The sequence below is a fragment of the Haliaeetus albicilla genome, chromosome 4 (genome assembly GCF_947461875.1).
Source record: "Haliaeetus albicilla chromosome 4, bHalAlb1.1, whole genome shotgun sequence".
NCBI classification, from domain to species: domain Eukaryota; kingdom Metazoa; phylum Chordata; class Aves; order Accipitriformes; family Accipitridae; genus Haliaeetus; species Haliaeetus albicilla.
The window spans coordinates 39,490,870-39,518,322 of record NC_091486.1 but is presented as its reverse complement, the minus strand read 5'-3'; the positions used below and the strand labels follow the sequence as shown (position 1 = coordinate 39,518,322).

Here is a 27,453-nt window from a genome sequence, read left to right as displayed (position 1 = left end):
ACAACTCCTGGAATGATATTAGCCATTTTCCTTTGCCACTGTTAACTCTCTCGTAAGAAAGCTACAGAACCAACTTCCTTATTAAAATACACACAGCATGATGTTTCCAAAAGATTTGGTGTTTGCTAGGTGTCGTGGCTTAACCCTGGCCAGCTACTAAGTACCACACAGTCACTCATTCACTAACCCCTGGTGGGATGGGGTAGAGAATCAGAAGAGTAATAGTGAGAAAACTCATGGGATGACATTAAGACAGTTTAACAGGTAAAGCAAAAGCTGCACGCACAAGCAAAGCAAAACAAGGAATTCATTCACCACTCCCCATTGGCAGGCAGGTGTTCAGCCATCCCCAGGAAAGCAGGGCTCCATCACGCGTAACGGTTACTTGGGAAGACGAATGCCATCACTCTGAGCGTCCCCCCCTTCCTTCTTCTTCCCCCAGCTTTATAGGCTGAGCATGACGTCATATGGTCTGGGATATCCCTTAGGTCAGTTGAGGTCAGCTGTCCCAGCCATGTCGCCTCCCAACTTCTTGCGCACCCCCAGACTCCTCACTGGTGGGGTGGTGTGAGAAACAGAAGAGGCCTTGGCTCTGTGTAAGCACTGCTTAGCAATAACAAAAACATTCCTGAATTACCAACACTGTTCCCAGCACAAATCCAAAACGTAGCCCCACACTAGCTATTGTGAAGGAACTTAACTCTATCCCAGCCAAAACCAGCACACTAGGTTAGCTGCTTATTGTGATTTACGTGTTGTTTGTTCAACACATACCAAGACTCTGCTGTTTGGGTGTTGAAAATGTAAACACATACAGTAATATTGGCTTGGGATTGTGTTTTTGTTGGAGGAAGAAGGCAGTCTAGCACTGTGGGCCTATGAGATATAAATTCACAGTATGAATACTGCAGTATAAATTATAATAGATTTAAAAGATGAAGTAAACTTTTAGACCTTTGAGAGTCAGTTGTTTGGGGAATGTCTTTCGCTATCCAAGTCTTCTTGCACATCCACACTCTTGCCATCGGTTGTGTTGTAAACCACCATTCCTCAGGATATTCTGAAAACTCCAGCTCTAGTCAGACTATGAGATTTTCTACTTTCATTTAAAGCAAAATCAAAGAATGGATGAGCCTGCAAACAGGGTTGAAGTAGACCCTAACGTCTCAGAAGCCAAAGGGCAGCAAAGAACAGAACCCCCTAAGTATTTTTAATTTCAGAATTTTGTAAGTAAACATCTTTTGTTTTAGAGGCTCTGGCCTTGATTTTTCAGTGTTTGAGGTTGGCAGTTATTGTGTCTGTTATGTTGGCTGTAATTCCACTGCATAGCGAGACATGACATTTGTCCATATAATATGCATATTGGTGAACCTTCTGGAGTTCTGAGGGACTTCTGTGACAGCCTGGCTGCTGGGGAATTATGGTATTGCTGCAGTTACAGGAAAGATCAGAAAGATATTTCTGGCAAAAAAACCCTGGATGCTGCCCAGGCTTGCTGGCCTGGATGTGCCAGGGAGCTGGTGGTCCAGTTTGTGATACAAAGATGCTCCAGTACAGTCTTTCTGCTGAACAATAGCTCACAGTTCAGATGAAGCAGATGGTAGTTATCAGAGCTACATGAGGTTTGGCATCCATAAAATAAGGCCCAAAGTGTATTTATGTAGGTCAGGCTTTTTACCCCTCAGGACAGGGCTGGGTGGTTATTTTAAATTTCCTTTAAAAAATGGAAGGGAAGCTATTTTCCATTAAAAGAAAGGAATGTGTAAGGGCTTGAGTTTTCTTAAAACTTTTTGGACTTAGCCTGGTTTTCTGTGGAAATTAGCCTCATTGCAATCTCTGTGTCTGTCTTCAGTTTCCCCTGCAATAACTTTTCAAAATGTTGGTTGAATTTATTCAGATTTGACAGGGGAGAAAAGGTCTCAAAGATATTATCTTTGTATGATTTTCATAAAAATAGGCACCTAAATAGATGAGACTGTGATTAGTACTCCCGCTAAAGGAAAAAAAGGTACTGTAGGCTCAACCACATTATTAAACAGCTGAGAGTCCATGCGGGAAGTCCATGTGGGAGACTGCCATAGAAAACCTGCCTTCAGGCTGTCTTGGAGAGTCTCGCCTGCTCCTGTTTCCATTTCTTTTGCCACCCACATTGCCCAGCATCCCAGTGGTAGGAGCAGCAAAGTAAAATGAATCCATGTCTTTTTTCCTGGACATATCTGCAGCAGGACTGCCTCTTTGTTAGAGGAGGATACTAGTGCACCTGCAGCATCAGCAGAACACATCAGGACCTTCAGAGTGAGTTCAATGTTGCAAAGCTACCTAATTCCCTCAAAACTAGCTTATCTCAAGCCCTCTGAAGTTCAGTTGGTATTGGAGGAGGCTTCAAGGTCCTTGAGGAGGAGTAAATTAGTCTGCGTTAAGCTTCATGAAGCCTTTTTGTGGTCTGGGGGATGTCATCACTGCTATAAGGTAAGCTCTACAGGTCATAGACCCCCTGCAGACTGGAAGACAGGGCAGAAATGTACAAGTCAGTGGGAATCTGTGATCTGCAAGCCGGGACTGTGTGGTGCAGTAGGGCACCATACAGGACTTACCAGCTTGGTCCAGATGCAGTGTCCTGGCTTGCTGCCATGCTCTTTCCAGGTTGAGAAGACCTGGGCTCCCTCCACACCTACATGCAATGTGAGGCTCAAAGAGTTGCAGTGCATCCAACCTTGGCCTTTGCAACATGCACATGGCTTAGGCTTTCTGAAGCTGCATGTCCCATCTCATGATTCCAGCCCCAGAGTTAATGAGGGGAAACTGTGCTTGGTTGTGTCTTTGCCATTCCTGAACACCTACTGTCCATAGGGTATACCACCTCACAGCGGACCATAGCTATTGTAAGTTTGAGGCCAGGTACTCTTCAGCCCCTTGTGGGTTAAGCTGGGGGAGGCTATGTCACAGAAATTTCCATGTGACAGACAAAACTTTCAGTAGTTTTCCTGAAGAAAGGCTCTCTCTGACCCCATTACCAGCATTTCTGCAGCTGCCCTTTAGTGTCATTTAACAACTCAAGGGAAAGAGGGTTCAGCATCCCATGGGTAGTTGTGTGCTGGTCTGAAACTCCCCACATTAGGTGCACCAAGCCCTAGTTTTAGTCTGGATATGTGTATGTAAATAGGGCTGCATTTTTTCCTTCAGTAGAACTTCATGGAATTTGTGATCAATGAGGCCCCCTGGAGCCCTTTAGAAAAGCAGTTTTATGAGCAGTAGAGCTGCTGAGAGCTGGTTGCCTATGATTTATGTCTAGTGATTAGGTTATCTGGAATTTAATATGTTCCTAGTGCTAGTTAAAGTATCCTCAATAATGTCTCTCTCTTATGTGGAGTCTCTAGTGCCCAAGGAAGGCTGCAATCACAATAGCAGGAAAACTATTACAGTCTTTCTCCTGTCCTTGCCTACCTGCTTTCAGGAAACTCATAAGAATGTAAAACTTTTGAGACAAGAGTAGTGCCAAATCAGGCTGAAAACAATCAAAAACATCAAAAAGTACTGGAGAAGGACAGATAGAAAGATAAATATGCAAACATCATGATTGCACCAGCCTGATTTCTTAGGGAGCCAAGTTTAAAATACATTAAATGGCAAAAAAAAACCCCAACAAAAAAACAAACCAAATGTCAATTCAAATGAAAACAGAGAATGGTCATTTCCGAGCTCTTGCGATAGAAAGAATTGCAGCCGCTGTGTCCGATCCCAACCCATTGATGTGACCCTTAGCAGATGCAGTATAGATTTTGAGAAGCTGTTGGTACCTTTCATTCTGCCTGTGCTTGGCTGGGAATTTATAAATGAATTCTAGTACTTCTAGAATCTGGGATGGGAGGTGCACATATGATCTGTGCTATGTGTGCTAATGTGCTAAAAGTAATTTTCACAGTGGTGTGAGTTTTCTGGAGAGGCAGAGCCAGAATTATGTATGGGTGTGTTATGTTCTAGTAATAGTCTCCTGGGCAAGAAGCCAGTTGATAGGTATCCATATGTGATCCCAGGCATCTTCAGTTATCTCAGTGCCTCTAGAAAAGAAGTTCTTTCCATTACAGTCCATACCACCTGGTGACTGTGCAGCATTTATTGACCTGATTTTTTATGCTTTTCTCAGTGTCAGCTTGATTCTCCTTGCTATGCTCATAAAGAACCCTTACAGTAAAGATCTTTTTAAAGGTATTTCTGTTTGGGGGTCATGTTGTGCCTTTGCCTATGTTTTAATCAACGTGTTTCAGTCAAGATACAGAAATGTTTTAAGCCTGGTGCCAGTTAGTTTTAATTGAAGAGTAGAAAAAAGCTCAGCATGATTGGGTCCTTAGGGAAATGGTGAGTTTCTACAGCTGAGCCTTTGAAATATCAAGGCAGTTTAAAAGAGAGAGGACGGTAACTGTGAATGAAGCAGCCAAGAAATGGAGGCATGGCTGAAAAATTCCATCCAAGAGACATATGGAAACTGCACTTGGAGATTTCTCTTACGTTTGGTCTGGTCCAAATGAACCAAAATCAACAGGAGACTTTTCTACTCGCTGCAATGATTTTACTATTAGCAGACCCTTCCTTTATGAATCTCCTCATTTCAATACTAAGAAAAAGAAGATTCATGTATCTGTATGGTAATTTGGCAATAACAATTGTGGCTATGTGGCAGATCAGCAGCGCTGGAACAATAGTCTGAGCATGGAAATGCTGCCGCAGAACCAGAGGAAGAATGGGGACAATTTCTTAGGCAGGGTGTTAGCAGCCAGTCCCCATAAGGTCTTGGTCACAGGTTAGAGGAAGAAGTTGATTCCTGTATTGGTTTTATGTGGCAAGGTTCTGGTAGCGGGGGGGGTTACAGGGGTGGCTCCTGTAAGAAGCTGCTGGAAGCTTCCCCTGTGTTCGAGAGAGAGCGAGCCCATACCAGCTGGCTCTAAGACCGACCCGCCGCCGGCCAAGGCCGAGCCAATCAGTGGTAATGCCTCTGTGATAACATTTTTAAGAAGGAAAAAAGTTGGGATAGTGAGAAAACAGCCGTCAGAGAGAGGAGTGAGGACATGTAAGAGAAACAAGCCTGCGGACACCAAGGTCAGTGAAGAAGGAGGGGGAGGAGATGCTCCAGGCGCCGGAGCGAAGATTCCCCTGCAGCCCGTGGTGAAGACCCTGGTGAGGCAGGCTGTCCCCCTGCAGTCCAGGGAGGTCCACGGTGGAGCAGATATCCACCTGCAGCCCGTGGAGGACTCCACGCCGGAGCAGGTGGGTTCCCGAAGGAGGCTGTGACCCCGTGGGAACCCTGCGCTGGAGCAGGTTCCTGGCAGGACCTGCGGATCTGTGGAGAGAGGAGCCCACGGAGCAGGGTTTCTGGCAGGACTTGTGACCCCGTGGGGGACCCACGCTGGAGCAGTGTGCTCCTGAAGGACTGCACACCGTGGAAAGGACCCATGCTGGAGCAGTTCGTGAAGAACTGTAGCCCATGGGAATGGCCCACGTTGGAGAAGTTTGTGGAGGACTGTCTCCCGTGGGTGGGACCCCACGCTGGAGCAGGGGAAGAGTGTGATGAGCCCTCCTCCTGAGGAGGTGAAGCGGCAGAAAATAACATGTGATGACCGTAAACCCCATCCCTGTCCCCCTTGTGCCGCTGCGGGGGCTTGGTGGAGAAATCCGGGAGTGAAGTTGTGCCTGGGAAGAAGGGAGGGGTGGAGGGAAGGTGTTCCGAGATTTCGTTTTATTTCTCATTACCTTACTCTGGTTGATTTGTAATAAATCGAGTTAATTTTCCCTAAGCTGAGTCTGTTTTGCCCGTGACGGTAATTAGTGAATGATCTCTCCTGTCCTTATCTTGACCCACAAGCTTTTTGTTATAATTTTCTCTCCCCTGTCCAGCTGAGGATGGGGGAGTGATGGAACGGCTTTGGTGGGCACCTGGCGTCCAGCCAGGGTCAACCCATCACAATTCCTACTAAAAGGCCTTCAGCTACTCAAGGCAATGCCCCACGCATATTCCATAGCTGGGGCTAGCAGTTTGTCACTGTAAATCATAGAAAAATTCATGGCTGTGGTTTAGAGTGAGAGGCAAAAAGGCATGGGTTCATAGCTGGGGAGAAAGGTCAAGTGTGAGTCTTCTCAAAGAAGACTCGGGATTTTAGAGGAGCCCAAGGGTGTTAGGTTTCCTCTGCTTCCCCGGTGAATTACTTTGCCAATGATTAAAAACCATTTCAACCCACTTTGCAGGTTCCAGCTGGGTGCTGTGCAGTGGTAGCAGCACTGACCCAAGGCTTGACCCTGTCTCACTTGTAATTAATTGAAAAACTCCCTTTAAGTTTAGTGACTCAGGAATTGAGTCTTAAGACCTTGAAATGTTACTATCAGTGGAAATATACCTGCCCCAATTCCTCTTTGTTCTACTCAGGTCACCTGTTTCAGCTCAGCAGCTCTCAAAATTTCCAGTGTATTCACCCACCCACATGCTCAAATCTTGAGATGTCAAAGTCATGAGTCTTTTTCTTTCTTTTCAAATAAATCATGGCATCCATGGCTCCGGAGACAGCTTGACAAAAATGTAGCTGTAACTGAAGTATTTGCTGTAGCTGGGAAGTGTAGAGAGATCAATTAAAAGAGCCAGTTCTCACTCACTGAGAAGTTTCTCAGATTTGGGAACTGAAACCTCCAGTGCTGGGATTCACCTTAAAAGTTAATGGCTTTTGAAAGCTTGAACCAAACTACATTTAGATATTTCTGAGATCTAGGCAAAAAGAAGAATCGATTTTATTTTGAGGACATAATGAAGGTTTCTTTTTAGGCATTTACAACTTGAGAAGTAGTTTCTCCTCTGTGTAGGATTGTGTTCCCATGGTAAAACTGTAGAACCACTTTGCAGGACAAGTGAACTGATGCTTAGCACAAAATATTACTGCAGGCAGTGCTCTGTAATTATCTGAGTCCATATACCTAAAGGGTAGAATTATACTTTATTTTGTGTGAGTAACTTGTAACAAAGTAACGTGAGGGCTTGTCTAAACCTGATGTGGATGCTATCCTCACATCTCCATGGAGTTGGTGTTACTGTCTAGATAGGGCTGAGCTGAGGTACAGAGGAGCAGAGAAGGGGACAGATCGTGCACCCCAGTGCAGTGGGCAGTGCTCAGTTGTCCCTTACTTTGCCAGTGCAAAGTCACTGGCTGTTGTTTCCATACGCTCAAGAAGCATATGGACCTTTCATATATTCTTGGATAAATAATCTGTGTTATAAACATCCTCCTCAGCATCATGAAGTGAAAAGAAAAGTGACAGGCTGTATTTAATGATTAACCCCCACACATGCACTAAAGGCTATTCAGTCTGAATGCACGTAACTAGCGGAGCACGGTGGCGGTTTGACTCACACTCTGTGGGCTCTCACTGTCAACACAGTGATGCTCTGAACCATTAATAATAATGTGACGTTTTAGCTGGGAGGAAATATGTGTCTCTTGAAACCACATTTCTGTCTTCCACCCACCCCACTCTAGCATTCATCTGGATTTATTGAATAAGGTTAATGGATTATTTAGCAGTTTCTCCAGCCATTATCAGGCTAGCACACTTGGTTTATGTGGCTGGCCTCTCCTGTTCTGTCAGCTGTCATAAGCTTCTCAATTAGAAAAGGGGAAAAAAGAAAAGTATGAAATAGGTAACTATGGTTACCTATGATGTGGGGTTTTAAGAAGTGCTCAGAAACCTAGTGGCAACAGAGTTTGGAGGTTCAAAGCTTTAATTTATTCAAGAACTCTCTTGAATCAGAGTATCAAAAGCATGTAGAATAAATTCAGAACATTTTCTTTTGTACAACAATATTGCAGTCCTAAGCAGAAGCCAACATACAGACCACCTGCTCGCTCTGCTCACATGAGAAGAAAACAGGAGTGGGAGAGGGTAAATATGCCCTTGTTCCACTTTTCTCCTGCAGAGCCCAGTGGCCCTTGCAGTGGAATAGCTTTTGAAAGTGGTGGTTTCTAGGAGAAGCAGTGCTTCCATTGTCCTGTTGTATTCCTATTTACACTGAAATGGTGATTTTAAAAGTGGTCATACAGAGCCCTGAAGCTGTGTGTGCTTCAGGGGCATCTTTCAAGTAAAGGCACCTACCTCAGAAATTCAGCCCCGATCATGCTGTCTGCTGAGGGGGAAAAAAAAAGTCATCCATGCTTAATTTAATGAGAACACAGGATAATATTAAAAGCTTTTAACTGGACCAAAAGTGCCCTATGAAACATGCTTCTTGAGGTAAAACACTTCCCCTCTCAAGTGTTTCAGGGGGATCAGTGGAATTATATACATATTTGCCTTTTGCAAAGCAGGGAGCTGCTGTGTGCTCTTCTTGTAGGATTTTCATCTGAACACACAAGATAGTAGCCACCACAGTGTTCCCTGTATGCTCAGTGGACACTGCCCAAGAGAAGGGGAGAATAAGAAGTTCAGCTGTCCAAAAACATTGTCTCATCTGAACCAGCCAAGTACACAGAGTACAGGAAAGACCTGTTTTGTCACATACTTTATTATCATAACCCACAACATGAGGCATGACATGTCAGTTTATCAGTGCACTTCCAGTGGAAAACTATTATCTGCTACTGGGTCAGTACTCATTTCCCAAGAAAGCTGTACGAAAAAGGTGGGTTTGTAACTAAGCGTAGATAGGTGTTGTATTGGACCGGGGATTCCTGAGACCTAGGAGCAGTCCCTGGCTCTGCCCCAACACCAATGATCTTGGGCAAGTCATTTCATCTTTCTCCTAAAACACAGCTTTGTTTATTAAATCTTTATTTATCAAATTAGTATGTTTATTAACATAAAGTGTGGTCTGTGGAGGGGTAGTAGAGATGGGGGTCCTGACTGACAGAAACTAGCAACAAAAATGCCTTTCTCCAGCCCCTGCCCAGCTGCTTCTAAGCCCAGGCAAATTCAATCGTCCACAGTAATTAAGCATTTAGCAGGTTGCAAAGCATAGTCTTCAGGTTGTTGAAGTCAGATAACTGAATTCATCAGTTATTGCTGAATCGTGAGAGTGACCTCCAGGATTACAAAGTGCACATATTCCTCTGTTAGATGTTTGCTGGATCTGATCTCCATGCTGGTGATTTTGCTTTGTCATAAGACCATTTTCTAGAAAGCCAGCACAGTAAATCTGAAGCCTCTAAATGCTTACCCCAAGTCCTCCTGTTTAACCAACTTGAAACAAATAGCATATAATTTATTAAGGGTGCATAAAGTTGAGAATATTGCAGTTCAGTCAGATGCAGGGCATAGCCATGAAAGGTCACAGTTCTTACAGTATTGTTTGAAGTGCTGGAGAATTTCTAATGTGCTTGCACTGTGGTTGCATTTGTTCTGAAGCTGGGGGAAGGCTGTGCTTGTATCTGTTAATCTGGAGGTTCCTTATTAATAGTCTGCACACTTCATTGATTTTTAATTAATTTCTGAAGAGACACAGAGGATAAGTGCTGCAGCCCACAGACAGCTCTGTACTTGTTGCAGTCCACATCTCTATTGATCACCTGCCTAAGGAGCAGAAGTAATCCATTTTAAATACACTTTCTTGGAGAGAGTGAATGCACTACACAATATACTCTCCCGATTGTAATTGTATTGGCAAGAGGTCAGTGGCTGGGGTGGGGGAAAGGTAGCCTGTTGTTTAGTATGCTGCTGGCCCTCCGAGCACAGGCTTCTCTGCAGGCTTTGTTTCAAGAAAGCCAAGTTCTCTCCCTCATGGACAGTTTATAACTACAGAGTATTAAGAAAGCACTGGTCACAGCTCCACTGTTCAAGTTGCACTGGGAGATCCTTTATAGGACACATTTAGGCTGCCTGCCTCTTCAGAGGAAGGAGCTGGAGCTAGTCTAACTGTAGCAATTAATCTAAGAGAGAAGAAAAGCATTCAAAAAGCCCTTTAAGATTGTTAATGCACTGATACCTCTCTCTTTGGTTGCCACTTTGAAAACCATCAAACGCTTTCCAGGAGTATGTGATCCACTGGGAGCTGAAACCTGATGTCTCTGAGTACTCCTCAAATCAGAGGATAGGTACATTCTCCCTGCTGGCATGTGTAGCACAGGTTACTAGAATTCGCTTTTGAAACAGTAATTCACAGTCTTTGTCGTAAAGACTGTGTTCCTGCCAGCCTCTTAACTGTAGTTACTTTGCAGTAAGTGTTTATTGCCCAGCAAGGAGAGTTTTGCAGTAATAAGTTTCTTATTTAGGCAGTTAGTTCTTATTTAAAGGCTTCTTTTACAGAAAAAGGTGTTGACAACATGTAGCTGCAGTTGCAGCCAAAACAGTGCTAAGTACTTCTGAGCTTCCTGGACAAAGGTGAGTTGTGTTAGCATTAGCAGACACAGCAAGTGTTAAATTCTGACTCAGGCCTGTGGTACATCTGTGGAAGGGCGTCCCAGCAGTGGAACAGAAATCTGCATCTGAACAGTCAGTCATCTTCTTACAAAAGGACCATCAGTAGATTTCTTCCTTGCTTTTTTCTCTTACTGCATGGGGCAATGCACCCAAAGGACAGTCTTTTGAAAACACCTGTATGGTTTGTGTGCTCACCTACAGAAGCCCTTGTGAGAAGCAGATACTGCAGAGCTAGCAGGGAGGCATCAGACGCTAAGTACTTTATCAAAGTCTTGGGGGTGACCCTTTACCCACAAGTCCCTGACTTTGTTAAGTTTTTCCTATTACAGCTGTTGGTCCTGTTCAGTAACTGGAGGGTCAGAAACTCTCTTGGTGCGTCTCTGCTGCAATGTATATTTGTGCATCGCATCTATGTTGGCCTAGTAAGGGTATGACAGAAGCTGCAAAGCTGTATCCAGGTTACTGTGTCCTTACTGGTGATGTGTTTATTATAAGCACAGATACAAGCTACAGTTTGTCTCGCCTCTTTGGGCTGCAATACCATAAGATGAGCTGTGATTTTCTTCATAGATTACAGGAGAATATCCCTGTCCTTTTGAGTACTTTGGGAATAGGGAGAAGGTACTGCAGGAGACTGATGTAGCCTGTGTCCACACGGCCCAGGAGGCTGGGACACCTGGCCCACGTGAAGTAGTAACACAGCCAATATGAGCCAGTTTGCTCATTGAAGGCACTAAAGCTGGCATAGGAGAGGACCTTGCACCCAGCTGTCTTAAGGAAGCACTGTGGCAATAGTCTTAATTGCAAAAGGGAGATTAGATACAACTCCACAGCTTCCTCCCTCAGGAATGTCATGCATAGGAGTGAACTTTTTTTTCTCCCATCCTAAACAGCCCATGTAGCAGCTGCACAGATGTGACCGTAGGTGGGACCAGAACTTGGAGGCACATGCAGCATGGGCAGTATTGAAATACCTGGTTTGCATCTCATTGCTTATGCTACTTAATATATTTATGTAACATCTTTCATCAGAAGAACATGAAGTGCTTCACAGACTAGTTATGTTCAGCACCACCTAATCTAGATATCTGCATAATTTGAGGGAGCCAGGGACACAACTCATACTCTTCACAGGAGTTCAGACAAAGGACATCTGGTGATGCCTGAGGAACTTCCACACCCACCCAGGATAGATAGCTTCATTTTAAGGACCCCACAACCTCAAAATCATGAACCAGTCAGTTCAGCGGTGGCCCATTTATCTGTGCTTTGAAAGGGCGAGAAGGCACTCCTGAGATTTTAATTTAGAATTGTAGTGGGTCTGGGCCCATCAAAATGTCTGCTCAGTCCAGTCAATTAAGTCGTGAAATGTCATAAGCTTATGAACTTGCTTCTTCTCTCATTTCTTTCTGCTCTTTCTCCCTTTATGAATCACCTGTCATTTTGGAGTAGCCTGCATTTTTCCTGTAATTCTCATCTAAACTTTAGTCTCATAGCCTCTTTCCCTTTCCTTTTGCTTCCTGGCTTTGTTTTGACCTGTTATGCTTTAGCGTCTTTTTTATTTTGTGTCTTGGGCCATAGCTCAGCAATGTAGTAAATCAGGCTTTAGGACTCCTATTACTGGAACAAATATACTACAGCAGCCACATGATGCAGAGCAAAGATCTGGTGTAGACTTTTTTTTCCCAGACTTGTTCTTTTGATGGGTAACTGGCATTTTTGTACTGCCACAGGTAGCGTGTGTCCTCCTGTGGTTGGTATGAAGCCAGGTCATCTGGATTTTGTTCTTCAGCTGAGTCAGCCAATGTACAATCACACTCCCATGTGTGAGCAGACAGAATTTGTACTTCTAGGGGATCCGCAAGTGGAGACATGTAAGACTAACCTGTGTGCAAAACATCACCGCTAACTCTTTTCACGGCAGAATTAGCTTGAGTTACCTGTGCAGGATTTGTATTTGCACCGGTACCTTTCCATAGGGGTAATAATCCAACTGCACTGGGATCCTGTCCCTTAAGTCAAGTACAGATAGCTTTGGGCTTGCTGCTGTGTACTCTGAACTGTTTAGTCTGAAACCGTTCAGCAATGTCACAGCAGGACTGTGAGAAAAGGGATATATTAGCAGGCATGAATACACAGGATCCACGCTGCTTATGTCACACCAGCTAGACCAGTGCAGGTCTAGCAAAGCTTCAGTTGTCTGGTCCTGGTCAGGTAGACAGGTCTAAAGCGGCTGTAGGAAAATCCAGCTAGTTATATCAGCTTTGTACCCTAAGGCTGCATCTAAAGACAACCAGCTTGAGATAAAAGCACTTTTACCTCAAGATACAGCTTGTTACATGTCAATAGCACAATTCTTCAAACTTAAGTAAACTGTAGAGAAGAGAAACCATGAGAAAGAGAGAGAGCTTAGTCAAGGGAACAGGAGATGGGAAGAAATATATTACTATCACATAAGTTTCTTTTGTCCACCCTTTACCAAAGAGAGGTATTAACTTACCGCATATAAATGGGAAGTAATTGAACTCCTAAATATTTGGGGTTATACCACAGCTCATGATGCAGGAATAGGCCTCCCTTGGCAGCTTTACCAGAGTCGGCAGAACTCCAGACATTTTCAGAAATCCTTGGGAGCTAACCTGGTGGAGGTGTGCATACCACAAGGTGTGAGTTCCCAGCTCAGTCTGGCAGCTTTGGACCGAAATAGTTAGCATCCTTTGCTTTCCCTTGGCTGTGAGGATGACCTCCAGTCCCAGCTCTCAAGCAGACCTACGTAACAAATCACACCTCTGCAGCTGAGTCAGTGTATTTGAAAGCAGTGTCAGTTTTTCCCTCGCACAGTTATCTCTGGAGTAACAGCTACTTAGATGATTCTGGTTGCTCCTGACAACAAAGGGCACCGTGTTTTCCTTGAAAGCATATTTAGCCCCAGGTAAAATTACACTTTTTCCATGGGGTAAGTGGGGGAAAAGATGATCATTTCAAGCTTTCAGTAGTGATTCCTGTTATTAAGCTAGCCTCAAGTTATTAGGATGAAAAGAGGGCAGTCTCCAAGGTTGGTGATTAATGTCCCTGAGATTTGAGTGGGACTTGAAATTTTCTTCCTTCACTTACCTGTTTGATGAATCTGCCATATGTGCTGGCTTTGGTGGGTGGAAGTTATTATCGAAGAAAGGCAGGCTGCTCTTAATTTCTGGATGGGTAAGATCAACATTCCCTCTATTTAGGGAGGTAATAACATTTATTATAGAAAACAGCAAAAAGTCCCACTGAAAAAAAAGTGTTTATAGTACATCTGCTGGTATTGCTGAAGTTTTGGGGCAGGTGACAGTCTTTATTTTTTTAATTTGAATTGTCTTGCAGAATGATGTCTTGTATCATGCAAAGACATATGTATATACTTAAACTTTCGTTAGTGATTCAGCACACTTTAGTTCATCTCTGGTAATTATCCCAAAGGGACTCTGCATTTAACGACTTACCTGCTTAAATTCTGTCCTGAGTAATGAATACCTTTTTTCTGGAAATGAAGTACAGGCACCTAATGGAAAGAGCTTTCAGACAAGGCTCATGGAATTCAGAGAGTTGGACATTCCCCGAATGGCAGCTGCCACCTTTGAAACGAATCCAGAAGCACCCTCGTGGGCAGGTGGAACTCTGAAAAGTCCAGAAAAGTAAAGGAAATCAAATAACAGCATCTGAAATGGTCTATGCTTGCAACTCTTACACTCTGAGCTCTACAAATGGAGGCCGTGCTCAAAAACTGCCCTCAGGAACTGGGAGACAAATGACAGCAGCAGAAAATAACACTGGTAGTAAAGTAAGAAAACAGCAAATTATAACCATGTCTTAAAGGCAGGAGATCTTAGGAGACAAACCCATAACTTTGAAGAAAAACGTCGTTTTGTTTTTTTAAAAAATCCCTTTATTCTTTTATTCCACCACCAGCCCGCCTTTGATGATACTCCTCTGTAGACGTCTGCAGCACTAGAAGTCCTAATACTTTATGAACCTAATTTGATACTTTCTAGTGCAGTTCAGCACTTGGAAAGATCAGAAAGCTGTCCCATCTCATTGTCTTCTGTCCTCCCATGGATTTTTTGACACAAAGTCTCCTTTCCACTGTCCCACTTCACTTTGTTGCCAGCATGTTACCTCATTTTCAGGTCTGTCATTTTTCTTGTGAAAAGAGCATGAGTGTACCTGAAATGACCATACCAAATCTGTCTATCCACAATCCCAGAGACTTCACAAACACTCCATAATAAAACTGGGAAAGACTTTCTTCTTTTATAGCTCTTAATGACTAACTTTTAGTCTATTCAACAAGATAATTGTTGTTCTCCATTATTTCTAGCCAACTCTGAGAGTAAACTGATGGGTAGAGAGCAGGATTCACTTCGGCTAATAAAACTGCTGGGTTTTTTTCCCCTAGTTATTACATAGAAAACTATCACGGCTGAAAAGTGACAGGCAGGATATTCTTACTGGTGTTAAGCTCCTAGTGGCCGTTTACATCTTTCCTGTCCACTTCCCTTCTTTGAACAAAGCCGTCTTGGCTTATTACAAGCCTATTCTACCCCTCAGCATTGCTATTAGTTTCCCTGGTGCTGTTGCAAGCCTTTTGTGAAATATACAAACACATGGGCAGGTCAGGTTAGTAACTGTGGACAAGGATAAAAGACCTTTAACACTAATCGAAGTCCTGGAAAGGGCATTTGTGTCTGCTTCGGAAAGTAGAATTTACATTTTCACAGTTGCATAATCACACAGGTAGAAGGGATCTAGACTACAGGTGGTTTTACTGCTGTGTACATCTAAGTAAAGATCCATATAGCACAGGTTTGTCTTCATACATCACACTAGTACAGGGTGAGGATAAGGGGTGCAGTTGTGAAAGATAAAAGGCTATTCCTCACTCATCCTGAAGTTCCAAAGGGAATTCTTCAACTTATCGGTGTTATAGCTGTTTGCAGTGGCTGTCTGACTTCTTAATAGCATTAGGTGCCAATTCAGAGAGTGGTTTTATGTTAAGGGATCCCAGCAGTAATTGCATTTCTAGTGGCATTCTCTGTGTGGAAACCTCTGTCGTGACTGTGATGAGGAAGCATCAGTGATTGGTAGGTCATGGCTGATTCTTGTGTTTGTGAGAGGTGAATCTGGGCTCAGAGATAATGAGACAACTGATCTGTAATGGCTTGATGTTGAACTTTTTCCTCTCAGTGATCTGCATAAAAGTCCCACCCTATTGTGGATGTTCTAATAAGTATACTAAAGTATGGGGTTTCTTATTAACTGGACTGGACATTTTATACTTTGATAATTATATAGGATCTGCATAGCTCTCATTTGCACAAGTTCTGAAGGGCACTTCATTTCCCCAGCCTCACAGATCACACTGCAAATGGCACAGCATAGTGTCTTTTGGATCAGGCTTTAAAGTGTCATTTTTACAAACAGATCTTTTTCCATTGTCAGGGTCTAGGGTCACTTGTAGTTTTGTCTTGCAACTCTCATAAAATGTCCTCTTGGTATTTGATCATGGGCTTGTTGGGTGGTGATGGCACCAGCTGTGTAATGCAGAGAGTATTTTTTTGTTATCGTACTTCTGTATCATGTAAAAAGATTAGAGATGCATATAGAGCACTTTCCCTGCCAGGTTCAAAAATGCCTTCAAATGATGATTCTTGGCATAGTATATGTTTAGACAGTATTGCTGTAGTGAATATTGTAGGATTCCCATTTTTAGACTGTTTTCATTCTGCTTGTATAATCTCATTTATTGAAAATATATACATATATACACCTTTTCTCTTATACTTCCACCATCCACCTTTAAAACTTGTTGATAGGGTATCAGGAAAATCGAACATGTTTACACTGGCTATTCCTAAGAGGATCTACATTTCTGCAGGTCATGGACCTGCAGAGGATTTTGCAGCTGTCAGCTGTACATGGGTTGTTTTTAGCTTTGCAGGTAACACAGGGGGGAAAAAGCCATGAGAAGCTTGTTTGACAGAGGTGAAGTAAACTGTAAGTTCAATGATACACAGACAGCTATTTCTGCCCTTTTTCTGGATAGAAAGGAAAACCAGGTGTGGTATTGGTTAGGAGCAGTATTCGGGTTGGTGATTACACATCTTTCTAGTTCATGAGAGAGTGTGAAGTTAGGTTGAATAAAATATAATCTTACTAAGATGATATTAAATAATAGCACAAGATTGAAATAAATGGAAAGGAATGAGTAGAATAAACAGTGAAACATCCTAAAGTGTTAGCCTACACATTTAAAAAATGCTTGGAAATTAGATATGTAGAGAAGGTAGAATAAGACCAAGGAGGCACGGTTAAGAGTTTGATTGTTTAACTCTTTCAGTGAAGGATGTTTCTGGACACCTTACCATGCATTTCTGCCATCATTAGCTAAAGACAGGAGGCTAAAGCCTTGGTCCAGGTCATCTATTTTGGTTTTAACAAGACAGAATTTCTATTTCTTCATTTCCACCAAAATAAATCTGCAACATCTTCGTATCATTTCAGTGCTGATAGGTGCAAATTAATCTTTTTAAAATGACAATTTTATTTGGGCCTAATGTATTCTGATACCAATAGAATTCTCTCATCAAATTCTCTGGGTTGTTGTGTCCTCATCAGATTCTGCCCACAAAGATCTGTTTGAAGGTTTGGACCTTTCTTTTCTCCCCCCCTTATTCTGAGGTATTGAGAATTTTGACCAAATAAGGATATTGGAAGTTATCTCTAATCTGTGATGTTTTAGAAGTATTTCTGTTCATTCTAAAAAATTGAGATATTTCCTAAACTAAGTAGAAAGGAATTGTAAGCAGCACCTTGAAACTTTCTGCGGGGAGGAGCTCCTTTGCAGTGAAAGATGCAAGACTTAAGAGAGGAGCTTAATCCCGTGGAAGGTGGAGGAAGAGATTGTGAGCTGCAGGAGGGAAGTGTTTGGGGGAAGTACAAGGACGCCTGCCTGTTTGCACATGACTGCAATCCTGGCTTCAAGGGCAGCACTGTCAGGAACTGCAAAGAACCAGTATAATTTTAGATGTGTGAGGAATGACTATGTGGTATATTTAAGGGCACCCTGAAGCCACCCTTAAAATTAGATTCACTGTCTGTAAGAGCAGCAAAGCTGGACACATGATTGTGGGCCAGAGGCTGCTCCACAAAGCTTGCAGAGCCCTGCCTGCCTGCATGCACTGTTCAGCCCAACACAACACGGGCATGGTGCTCTCTGAGTGGCTTTCTGTGGCACGTCCAGACAGGTTGGTTGACACCTACCTGCAGACATCTCAGCAGACTTGTTGCAAGACCCCCAGGTGAAGAGGAGGGACATGAGACTGGGAGGTTGCTGTAGTCCACCTACTGCCCAGAGGACCTGTTATGAGCGATTTTGACACTGCCTTGAAGCCCTTTGTGGTTACTGTTCAGTGTTAGAGATGTGAAACAGGATTTATATGAATTCCCCATCTGCCTGAATTTTACAGGGCCACTTTTGTGGTTGCTTTTCCTCCATTACGCAGTGTCATTGCTATTGACTGTGTTGTCTTTTTCTGGTTGGATTTCTTCAGGAGGTAATTCTTGTGCTAAGTCATGATGGTGCCTCTGGTTTCATGGTGTGTTTGTTGTGTGACTCCCGATTGTTTGACCTATGAGATTTATTTGTCCTTTTTCTACAGGTTTTAATTTGATGTCAGAAAAACTTTATGCTTTCAAAGACTTACAGTTCTGATGTTCAACAGCCAAAAGTATTGATTTGCAATTGGCAGGAGGGTGTGTTTGCTTCAACGAGCAGTGCTTTTAAAAAATAATTCCATTTGCTTTATGCCAAAGAGTCCCTGTGTCCCCTTTCAAACCACTTTCATGTTGACTGCAGCAAAGCCTACCACATTAAAAATGAAATAGTGTTTATGCCAAATGTTCTGTCACATATTTTCAAACCTTTTAGTGGTGTTTGCACTGAAATTTTTCACCTAAAAGCCACAGCAGTTCAGAGCTCCGCTGGATGCTTTTTTGTACAGACATCTACTTTCTGTCAATAAAGAGCTACATTCTGGCCCAGTGACCATGAGTTGTGCCTTACTCATATGCATTGTCCTCCTTGTATGTATAGGGATAGGTTCGTGTGAACTTAGCACGCTGTGAAAGGGAGTAAAATCTGGCCCATGACACTGAGTAACCTGGTTATTTTAATCACTACCTGTGACTCTCTGAATTATCATCTGTATTATGGGATAATATGATCTCTTCGGTATTCAGCAATGACTTTTTAAAAATTACCATATATATTATACAGAGCTAATATATTAAGAGATACCTTAAGGGTAATTATCAAGTGTGTAATTTCATCTGTAGGTTCTTATAATGATGGTTAATGTCATAAATGCCTTTTAATTAAATTATAGGCTTGTAACCCTGCCTGACTATCCTTTATGTGTCATATAATTAATAAGACCAAGCTTTGGTGTTCATCTCAGTGTCACAAAGCATCATGTAAACTTTCATACTGATGGTGGATGGTTAGTCTCTTACCAGAGTAAGAATAAGGTTAAGGCCAGGCAGCTGGAGTATATGTTACCTTATATTTAAAGGCAGCTGGATGGGCTTGTTAACAAAAGTACCTCTAATGGAATATATGTGCTTATTAAAAAAATGGCCATTGATCTAGTGTCTTATTATAATACTACATGCAAAATTTTAAGGGAGTAAAAAGGCAAGTGGGTTGCAGCACTTGGAATAAAGAATTGTTTTCCTTCTAATCCACTGAGGGTAGTGAAAATTCGTGTCCAACTTTAAAAGCATTTGGAGATGAATAAGAAGCTTCATCTTGAATTGAAGACACTTGCCTGGAACATAGAAGAGCTGGGATTGTTTCCCAGTCTGGCCTAACTTCTGTGGGGCTCTGGCTAAGTTGAATATATTTTTACAACCTTCAGATTTCCTGTCTGAAAAATAAGGGTCGTAATATTTCTTTTCTTTGTCTTACGTTTCCAGATTTTAAACTTGCACGAGCAAAGGAGATATCTATGTGGGTTTTTGTTGATTTTTTTTCCTTTGGCAATTATCATAGAATCTTACAGAATCGTTTGCTTTGGAAGGAACCTAAGGTCATCTAATCCCACTTCCTGCTCACAGCAAGGGCAGTGTTGAACTTCTGCCCTCTAGGCCATTTTCTTAGTGTGAATACTAATAAGGCAACCAGAAATTTTACATGTCGCCAGTGAAAAGTAGTTCTAAAAAATCGTGTAAGACTCATTAAGATTATTTTACTGTTCTTTGTCCTTCAGGGCATGATGTACCTGGAAGAGAGGAGACTTGTCCACCGGGACTTAGCAGCCCGTAATGTCTTGGTAAAATCACCAAACCATGTGAAGATCACTGACTTCGGCTTGGCCAGACTTTTGGAAGGGGATGAAAAGGAGTATAATGCTGATGGAGGGAAGGTGAGTACTGAACATGTCTAGAAGTAAATATACCACACTGTGACAAACCTCCTGAAGTTACTTGCGAGGGCAGTGTATTCCTATGGGACTATTATCTGTGTAAGAAAGTCTGTCAGTGACTTAGCAAAGCCCTGTCTTCTAGAAGAACTGTGTTGTGACAGCACACATAAAAGCCACTCATTTTTTGCTCAGTGAGCTTCTCCAGGTGCCGAAATATAATTGTCTGAACAGTTTTCGCACTCGGAATTAGGTTTTGTTCAGATGCTCCATTTTGTGTCTTGTTTTGAAGACTTCTGAAGTCAGTTCAATGAGTGACAGATGTTCTAGGGCATTCCTGCCAACTCCTTTCTTTGGTCACAAGGACCTCAATAACTTGCAGTCCCATTTTCCCAGACAAGTAATTTTCCAGAAGACAAAAAGGAAGGCCAGAGAACATGTTTGTATTTGTAGCATATGAAAGTTTACATATGCTCAACAAAGAGCCACCTCTTCTATCACATTGGAAGAGCCTGCGTATGCTATTTCTTGCATCCATGTCTCCAATACCATTCTGAATGCCAGGCCACTAAAAAGCTAGCTTGAAGATAATTTTGAAACCAGGCATTTTCCCATATAACTTCTCAGCATACCGCACAACATCCATGTAGTGCCTCACCTCATTTCTAACGCCTTCAGATAAATACATTATAAAATTCAGAAGGCTGTAAGTAAAGGCTGTAAGTACCTACTGCTGCTGGCTGCTCCCTAAACATCTTGAAATTCCACATTTCAACCTGTCACAAAATCCCAAGGGATTCTGCCTCTCCTGTCATTCCTTTTCCTGAATGTTCAGTTTGCTTCCTGTCTACATGCTGTCTGTGTTTTTCTGTGCTCACTTACGCCCTTGTCTGGGATGAACAGCTGTTGCCAGTATGTGCTTCTCTCCTGGATGGGCTGCTGCCTTATTTGTGTGGCTGCTGCCCTTGGCATAGGCATTTCAGTCAATAAGGTGAAGAGCTTGAAAGGAGTCACCAGTGCTTTCCCATTTCCCCAGTAAAGAGACCTCCTGGCAGGGAAGGTGGAGTTTTGGCAGTTTTCCCTGATTCCTTCAGTTCTCTAATCCCCTCTTCACTAAGCCCTCTGCCTCATCCCTCCATCAGCCAGTGAATGATGCAAAATGAGCTGGTCCTTGCAAACCAGCTGTTCCCTGGCAGCTGTTAGGTGGTGTCTTGGACTTGTGAGGCCAGTCACACCGCTGGGAGTTCTGGAGCAGGATTTACACATCAGGTGTGTCACTTCCCAGTTCCAGAGAAGCATCCTGTGAAATCCAGAAGACATTTGCAGCTTAAAGTTGTATTAAGGGCATGCTAAGTCAGATTCAGACTGGATAAAAGGAAAAACTTTTCCACCATGAGGTCAATCAGGCGGTTGATTAGGTTGCCCAGGGAGGTGGTGCAGTTTCCATCCTTGGAGATTTTCAAGTCCAGACTGGATAAAGCCCTGCGTAACTTGGTCTGATCTTATAGCCTGTCCTGGGTTCAGCTGGGATAGAGTTAATTTTTACAGGAACCTGGGAGGTCGGGGGAGGCACAGCCGGGACAGCTGACCTGAACCAGCCGAGGAGCTATTCCATACCATGTGACATCATGCTCAGTATATAAATGGGAAGCGGGCTGGGGGGTGCTCTCTCGGCTGTCAGTGGGGGAAGTGGCAGAGCGTCGGGTTCCGGGCAGTGAGCAGCTGCGCTGTGCATCACTCGTTTTGTATATTCTTTTATTACTACCGTTGTTGTTGTTGCAACTTTTTTTTTTTTTTTTTTTTTGTGTTGTGTTGTCCCAGTAAATTGTCCTTATCTCAACCCTCGAGGTTCCGTTTTGTTTGGGGTTTTTTTTCTCTTCTCCTTTCTGATTCTCCTCCCCATCCCACCGGAGGGGGGCGGGAGGAGTGAGCGAGCGGCTGCGTGGTCCTTTGTTAAAGGCTGGGCTGAAACCACGACATAGCCGGACCTGCTTTGAGCCTGAGGTTTGACTAGAGACTTCCTGAGATCCCTTCCAACCCAAGTTATCCCATGATGAGCAATGCAGTTTTGCTACTTCAGCAATTGTTCAAATTTGGAACAACCCAGTCGTATTTAATGGGAATGAAAGCAGTACATTTCTGCAGAGTTTAGTGGAGGAGGATGAACTGTCTTTACAAGTGCTAAGCCAACCTTTATTAAAGAGTGCTATTTTTGCCATAACTGTATAGGTTATGTTCGTTAGTCAACTTCATGGAAGGTATTTCCATAAGGGTTTGAAGACACATCCTCTGCTTTTACACCCACCATCTGTTCAGATTTTGCGTGCAGTTATGTATCTCTCTGGTTTATTCCAGTACATATTCCATAGTTCCAAATTAAAGGCGACCCATACAAGTCCATGCCAGGTAAAAATCTATTTTTAATGTCTGTCCATTAGAAATTAATGGACTGCAAGACTGTGCCTTACAGGTCCAGCTCAGGAATAGGAAACACTGTGAATCTCATTTTAACACAAACTTGACAGGGCAAACCCTTATGCCAAACCTAGGTTTGTGTTTGCCTGCACAGCCTTCTCTGCTAGAAGAGATGAGCTCCCCCCAGGGGTGATTCAGAGTCTAAGGCTAACTTGGGACTTTTGACTTGCTTTCAGGAGCAACTTTTCTCACTGCAGTAATGATACAGAGAACTGGGAAGGCTAAGTTCCTAAAGAATAATAGGAGTTAGAAATTAAGCACTGTAAATTCTCCCCATTGCCTGTTTACTCTGATGATGATTATGTGGACTGTGAAGTATAATGGACACTGCATTATTAACTAGCCTCATTAGAGAGCAATTGAGATAGCAGTGTCTGGTTTTGCAAACTGTTGAGGCAAAAGAGCTCTGTATTCCACCTTCTCTGCTGCACTTCATATTTAGAGAGATTGGATGTAGTTTTTGCATTGCTCCCATCTTTACACAGGTATGATGAAAAAGTCAGTTATTCCACTACAACTGAATCAGTAAAATTTGGGTGGTATGAGAAGTTCTGCAGATAACTGGTTCGTATTTCTCACCTCCATATGTTTTATGAGGCAAAGCCCCATTCTAGAGGGCAGGAACAACCATTTCCTCTGCGGGGTAGTGCTGCTTTTTTTTAAGCTTGCAGTTGAAAAAAGGAAACAGGGAGGAAGCTGATGTCCACATACAGGACCTATTTGTTTAATATTGGTTTAATATTACATTTCTAAGGTTACATTTCTTTTGTCTTTCCCTAGATGCCAATTAAGTGGATGGCTCTGGAGTGCATACACTACAGGAAATTTACCCACCAGAGTGATGTTTGGAGCTATGGTAAATCTTCATGTGATTAGTTTAAAAATTTGTCTCTTGTAGAGCATTAAACCAACTTGTGTTACCATGTTAAAGACATCCTCTTTTCCTAGAGGAGTTAATTCCAGTGGGTTTTGCTTTTCCTTTTTTTTTTAAAAAAAAATGTGTAACTCTAAACAGCAATTGTTACTTGTCTCCTGTGTTACTTCCCTGCTCACTAAAATACATTATCATGATGTCCCTGCTGGGACGAGTACTGTAAGGTCTGGGATGATTATTACAACAGAAGAAGGCCTCTTTCAGCTCAGCCACAGATTCATAAAAATACAGCTGCAGGCCATAATTTTCAGCAGTCCTTTGAAAATCTTTACTCTAAAAGCCATGAATGTCAAAGAACATTTTCAGGCTTATGGGACTTTCTGCATCTACAGTCAGATAAAAGGGAATCTGTCATAATACAGAGCAAATAAAGCAAGAGAAAGAAGAGAGAGAGACAAGCTCTCCAAGCTAACTAAAACAAGCATCCATTTAATTTCACAGAAAACTTGGGAATTGGCTAGACAGGTCAGTTCATGTGGACTCCACACACACCAAAAAAAAAGTCACATTTGAGAAATGAGATGTTCATTTACTGTTGTTAATTCTGTTATCCAGACGAGCTATTGTGCCACATGTGCTGAGCTACCTGCCTGTTTATCTAGTACAGCTATTACTAATAAAATCATGTAGACCTTTGTAAGTGGAATTTTTCAGCAGTATCTAGGGCTATGGACTCCTATTTGCATTTCCTGTTGCCATATCATTTTGAAACAAAAATGTGTACAATTCTATTCATTACTCACTTTTACCTGTGGGTAGCAGCAAAAGACACTGCTGTGACTGGTTAGCTGCCCTCTCCTATTCAGATGAGAAAAACATATGAAAGTTAAATCAATCATGTAAAGCTGCTCTTTCTCCTCAAATTCTGTATAGCTCGTATCACTTAGGAAAAAATACGCCTCTGTTTATGAAATTAATTTTCAATGCAGGAAGCCCAGAATATCTATAATCAGAAAGGACAAGACCAAAAACAATTGGCAAGTTACAGTTCTTGAACATCAACAAAGAGGTGAATGAGGCTGAAATAAATATGTGTTTTATACATATGGTAATTTTGCTCATCACCTTTCACATTAGCGTGACAGCTGGCAAAATATGGTTATTGATCTAGAGGCGTGTTTAAAATGACCTTTGCAATAAAAATAAGAGCATTTTCAATATTTAAGATTTTGTTGGGGGATTAATTCTGTTACCTATGATGTGTGATCTTTGTTTCCAGCTCCGATGCCAAAACAAATCCTATGGCTATTCAAAAAGAGAATCTTGGTTTTGAAGAATAGCACTATCATAACTCAAGTCCATAAGGTGATTTAAGGAAAAAAATAATACAAGTGGCTGTGAATGACTTACAAGGCAAAGACAATGATATAATGTTACTCAGTGCTGTACCTTTGTGGGAAATTGATGCTCTAAGTTAGGGAACATCTGCGTTTTTTCCCCTTAAAATAATAGAGTACCTCAGCCATTTATTTTCTGTTTTGATATGATAAAAGAGTGAGATGCATTCTTTTGTTATTGCATCCATTTACTTTACCACCATTTATTTGTCTTAGACCTTTCTCTTGTGCCTCAGATCTATCATGCTGCTTCTTACACCAATAAAACTGAGGGAAGTTGCTTTTCAAGATTAAAAGTGCTGTTTCACCATTTTCTTGAGCTTTTTAAATGGCAGGCCAAACTTCAGTGTTTTTACAGGCAGTGGTAATGAAGAAGAGATTGCAGTCCAGAACTGGGCCAGAATACTGTGCTGTAAGAAATTGTGAAGGAATCTGAGTAGTATGACCTCAAATATTAACACTCTTTTTTTTCTGTCTAGGAGTCACTATCTGGGAGCTTATGACCTTTGGTGGGAAGCCGTACGATGGAATCCCAACTCGAGAGATCCCTGACCTCTTGGAGAAGGGAGAGCGGTTGCCCCAACCTCCAATCTGCACTATCGATGTTTATATGGTGATGGTGAAGTGTAAGTAATTGTCGCTTTTAATATCCCTATGCTCAGTGCAAGAAGGACACTGTTTTTGAAGATTTGCATCTGTAGTCTCTCACAGTGCTGGGTGATGGAGCAGGCTGCTTCAAAACAAAAGCTTCCCAAGGTACTGTAAATTCCATTTAAATACTGTATGCACATTTTTTGCAATTGCAAAAGATATTAATTTAGCCATGAAGGGTTGAGTTAGCTCGGCTTCTTATTACTGTCAGATGGTATCTCATATTCTTGCTGTGAAGTCAGAATTGTATGATTGTTATTGTAAACCCTTGTCATTTCCATGACAATTGATTCTGATGTTAAAAAAGATAGTATTAAACATAATTATGGTACATGGATACCCAGCCAGTGAAGGCTGTGAGGAGAAATGCTGGTTCCAAATACTGAGGAAAGAAAGCATGAATGTTTTATTGTTAGTAACAAGGATGATGATTGCAGAAGTAATAATAAAAAGTAAAATTAAATTAATACAAGAAATGCTACAGAGAGGGTAATTTTTTATCATTTTTAGTCCAGTACAATAATTTATGAATATTTTTACTGTAGCAAAAAAGGAAAACAATCTGCACATGGTTTCTTCTTACCCTTTTATCTCCAAGATACCCACACTAGTGACAGTATCCTCCAAGGCTATGCTTCTAATTTAAAAAGAATTAGGAACATCTCTCTGGTGTTTCTGACTTAATTTAAGTGAGATTAACATACAGACATCTCATCCATCTTATATAGTCCTTTCCCTTTTGCTTTGTACACAAAAACATTAAAAGAGAGAAAAAAAAAAGAGGTAAATAACATATCTTCTGAAAACAGTTGTACTGTGCATGCAGGTACGAAAATGTCTGAATAGCGCAAGGGGTTCATGTTGGTCAAGTGCAAAAATGTTCCATCTGATAGGATTTCTAATGAGTATGGGGTGAATCTGAAAGGACAAAAGGAAGTCCAAGTAGATGGGATATTCTTTAAGATGGAAAGTTACGGCTAGACATATGGACTTAGTCCTGTAATGTTTGTGTGAAATTCTTTATAAGCTATAGTAGCTTTGTTTTTCCTGTATTGGTCACTTCTTCAGTTAAACAGCATGAAGGAGATAAGGCCTGCTTTGTTTAGCCTCCCTGGCAAATGAGAACATGTTCTTGGGAAGCTGCTGATAGGATCTTCCATTAGAAAAAGCTGACACTGAGATAAACTAGTTGCTGGTGGTGACTGCCTATACTACCTACTTGCTTGTTTTGCAGAAAGCATTAGCAGGGATTGAGAATTGTTGTTCCTAATGAATGTTTCCTGGAGAGTGAAGGACAAAAGAATCACCCTTACTCAATTAAAATAGCATCTAATGCCTTGTGTGAGGTCTGTGTTAAAGATGCAGAGACGTGAATCCAGAATTACCTAAAAGGTGGATGTGAGGTCAGTCATCCTGCAGATCTGTTGAACAGCTCTTTTTAATCTAAGTCACTGTGGAACAGTAGGTCAGTTAAAGTAAAATTGTATTTAGTAGTCACTTTGTAATAAACCCACTAGACTCAGATGGGATCAGATTCATTATATTAGACATTGGACATAGTAAAAGGCAGTCAGAGCTAGCATCTAAACGGGCAAGACAGACACAGAAAATTGCAAGGCATTGTTGCTGTCTCTGTTTTGGGAGTGGGGAACAGGAGCTCAGAGCAAGAAGAAATCCATGCAGTGTGGAACAATCTAGTCTTCTCTGGCCAAGACCAGATGTTTTCCATTTTAGATGCATCATAAAGTTCTAGCTTTCCATTCTTCTGGGCTCTTTATTGCAACTTTTCTTTAGGCCAGAGCTATCAAGGACATCAAAGACTTCAAACTTGTGCGTTTTTAAAAACTGAATGATTTCTTCCCTTGACAATTAACTGTTTTCTTTCTCGTCTTTCATGTGTCCCCAGGCTGGATGATTGATGCTGACAGTCGGCCAAAATTCAAGGAGCTGGCTGCTGAATTCTCTAGAATGGCCCGAGACCCTCAGAGATACCTAGTAATTCAGGTAAGCAACTCTACAACATCAGGGAAAAAAAATAAAGAATTCTGTCTGCCAAACCTAACTGTTAAGGGGGTTGCCTTTGAATCACTTAAGTTCAAGGTGCTCTTGAACTTAAAGCAAACAGTGACCGCAGTATTATACAAGAATGAAGTAGAATGGCCAGTGTCATTATTGCAAAAATAATAAAAATAATTAAATAATCTGAAATTCA

The 27,453-nt window shown here is 42.0% G+C and overlaps 1 protein-coding gene across 5 annotated transcripts in view; it reads left to right on the top strand.

The window, feature by feature from the left end:
* The window catches only part of ERBB4 (erb-b2 receptor tyrosine kinase 4), a 671,761-nt gene that overhangs the window by 610,935 nt on the left and 33,373 nt on the right, over nt 1-27,453 (top strand). For all 5 annotated transcript variants that reach the window (XM_069782036.1, XM_069782034.1, XM_069782037.1 and 2 more), the window contains 4 exons: nt 19,692-19,847; nt 23,100-23,175; nt 25,070-25,216; nt 27,148-27,245. In XM_069782036.1, coding sequence (XP_069638137.1) covers nt 19,692-19,847; nt 23,100-23,175; nt 25,070-25,216; nt 27,148-27,245 — 477 coding nt within the window. The remainder of the gene's footprint in view (nt 1-19,691; nt 19,848-23,099; nt 23,176-25,069; nt 25,217-27,147; nt 27,246-27,453) is intronic.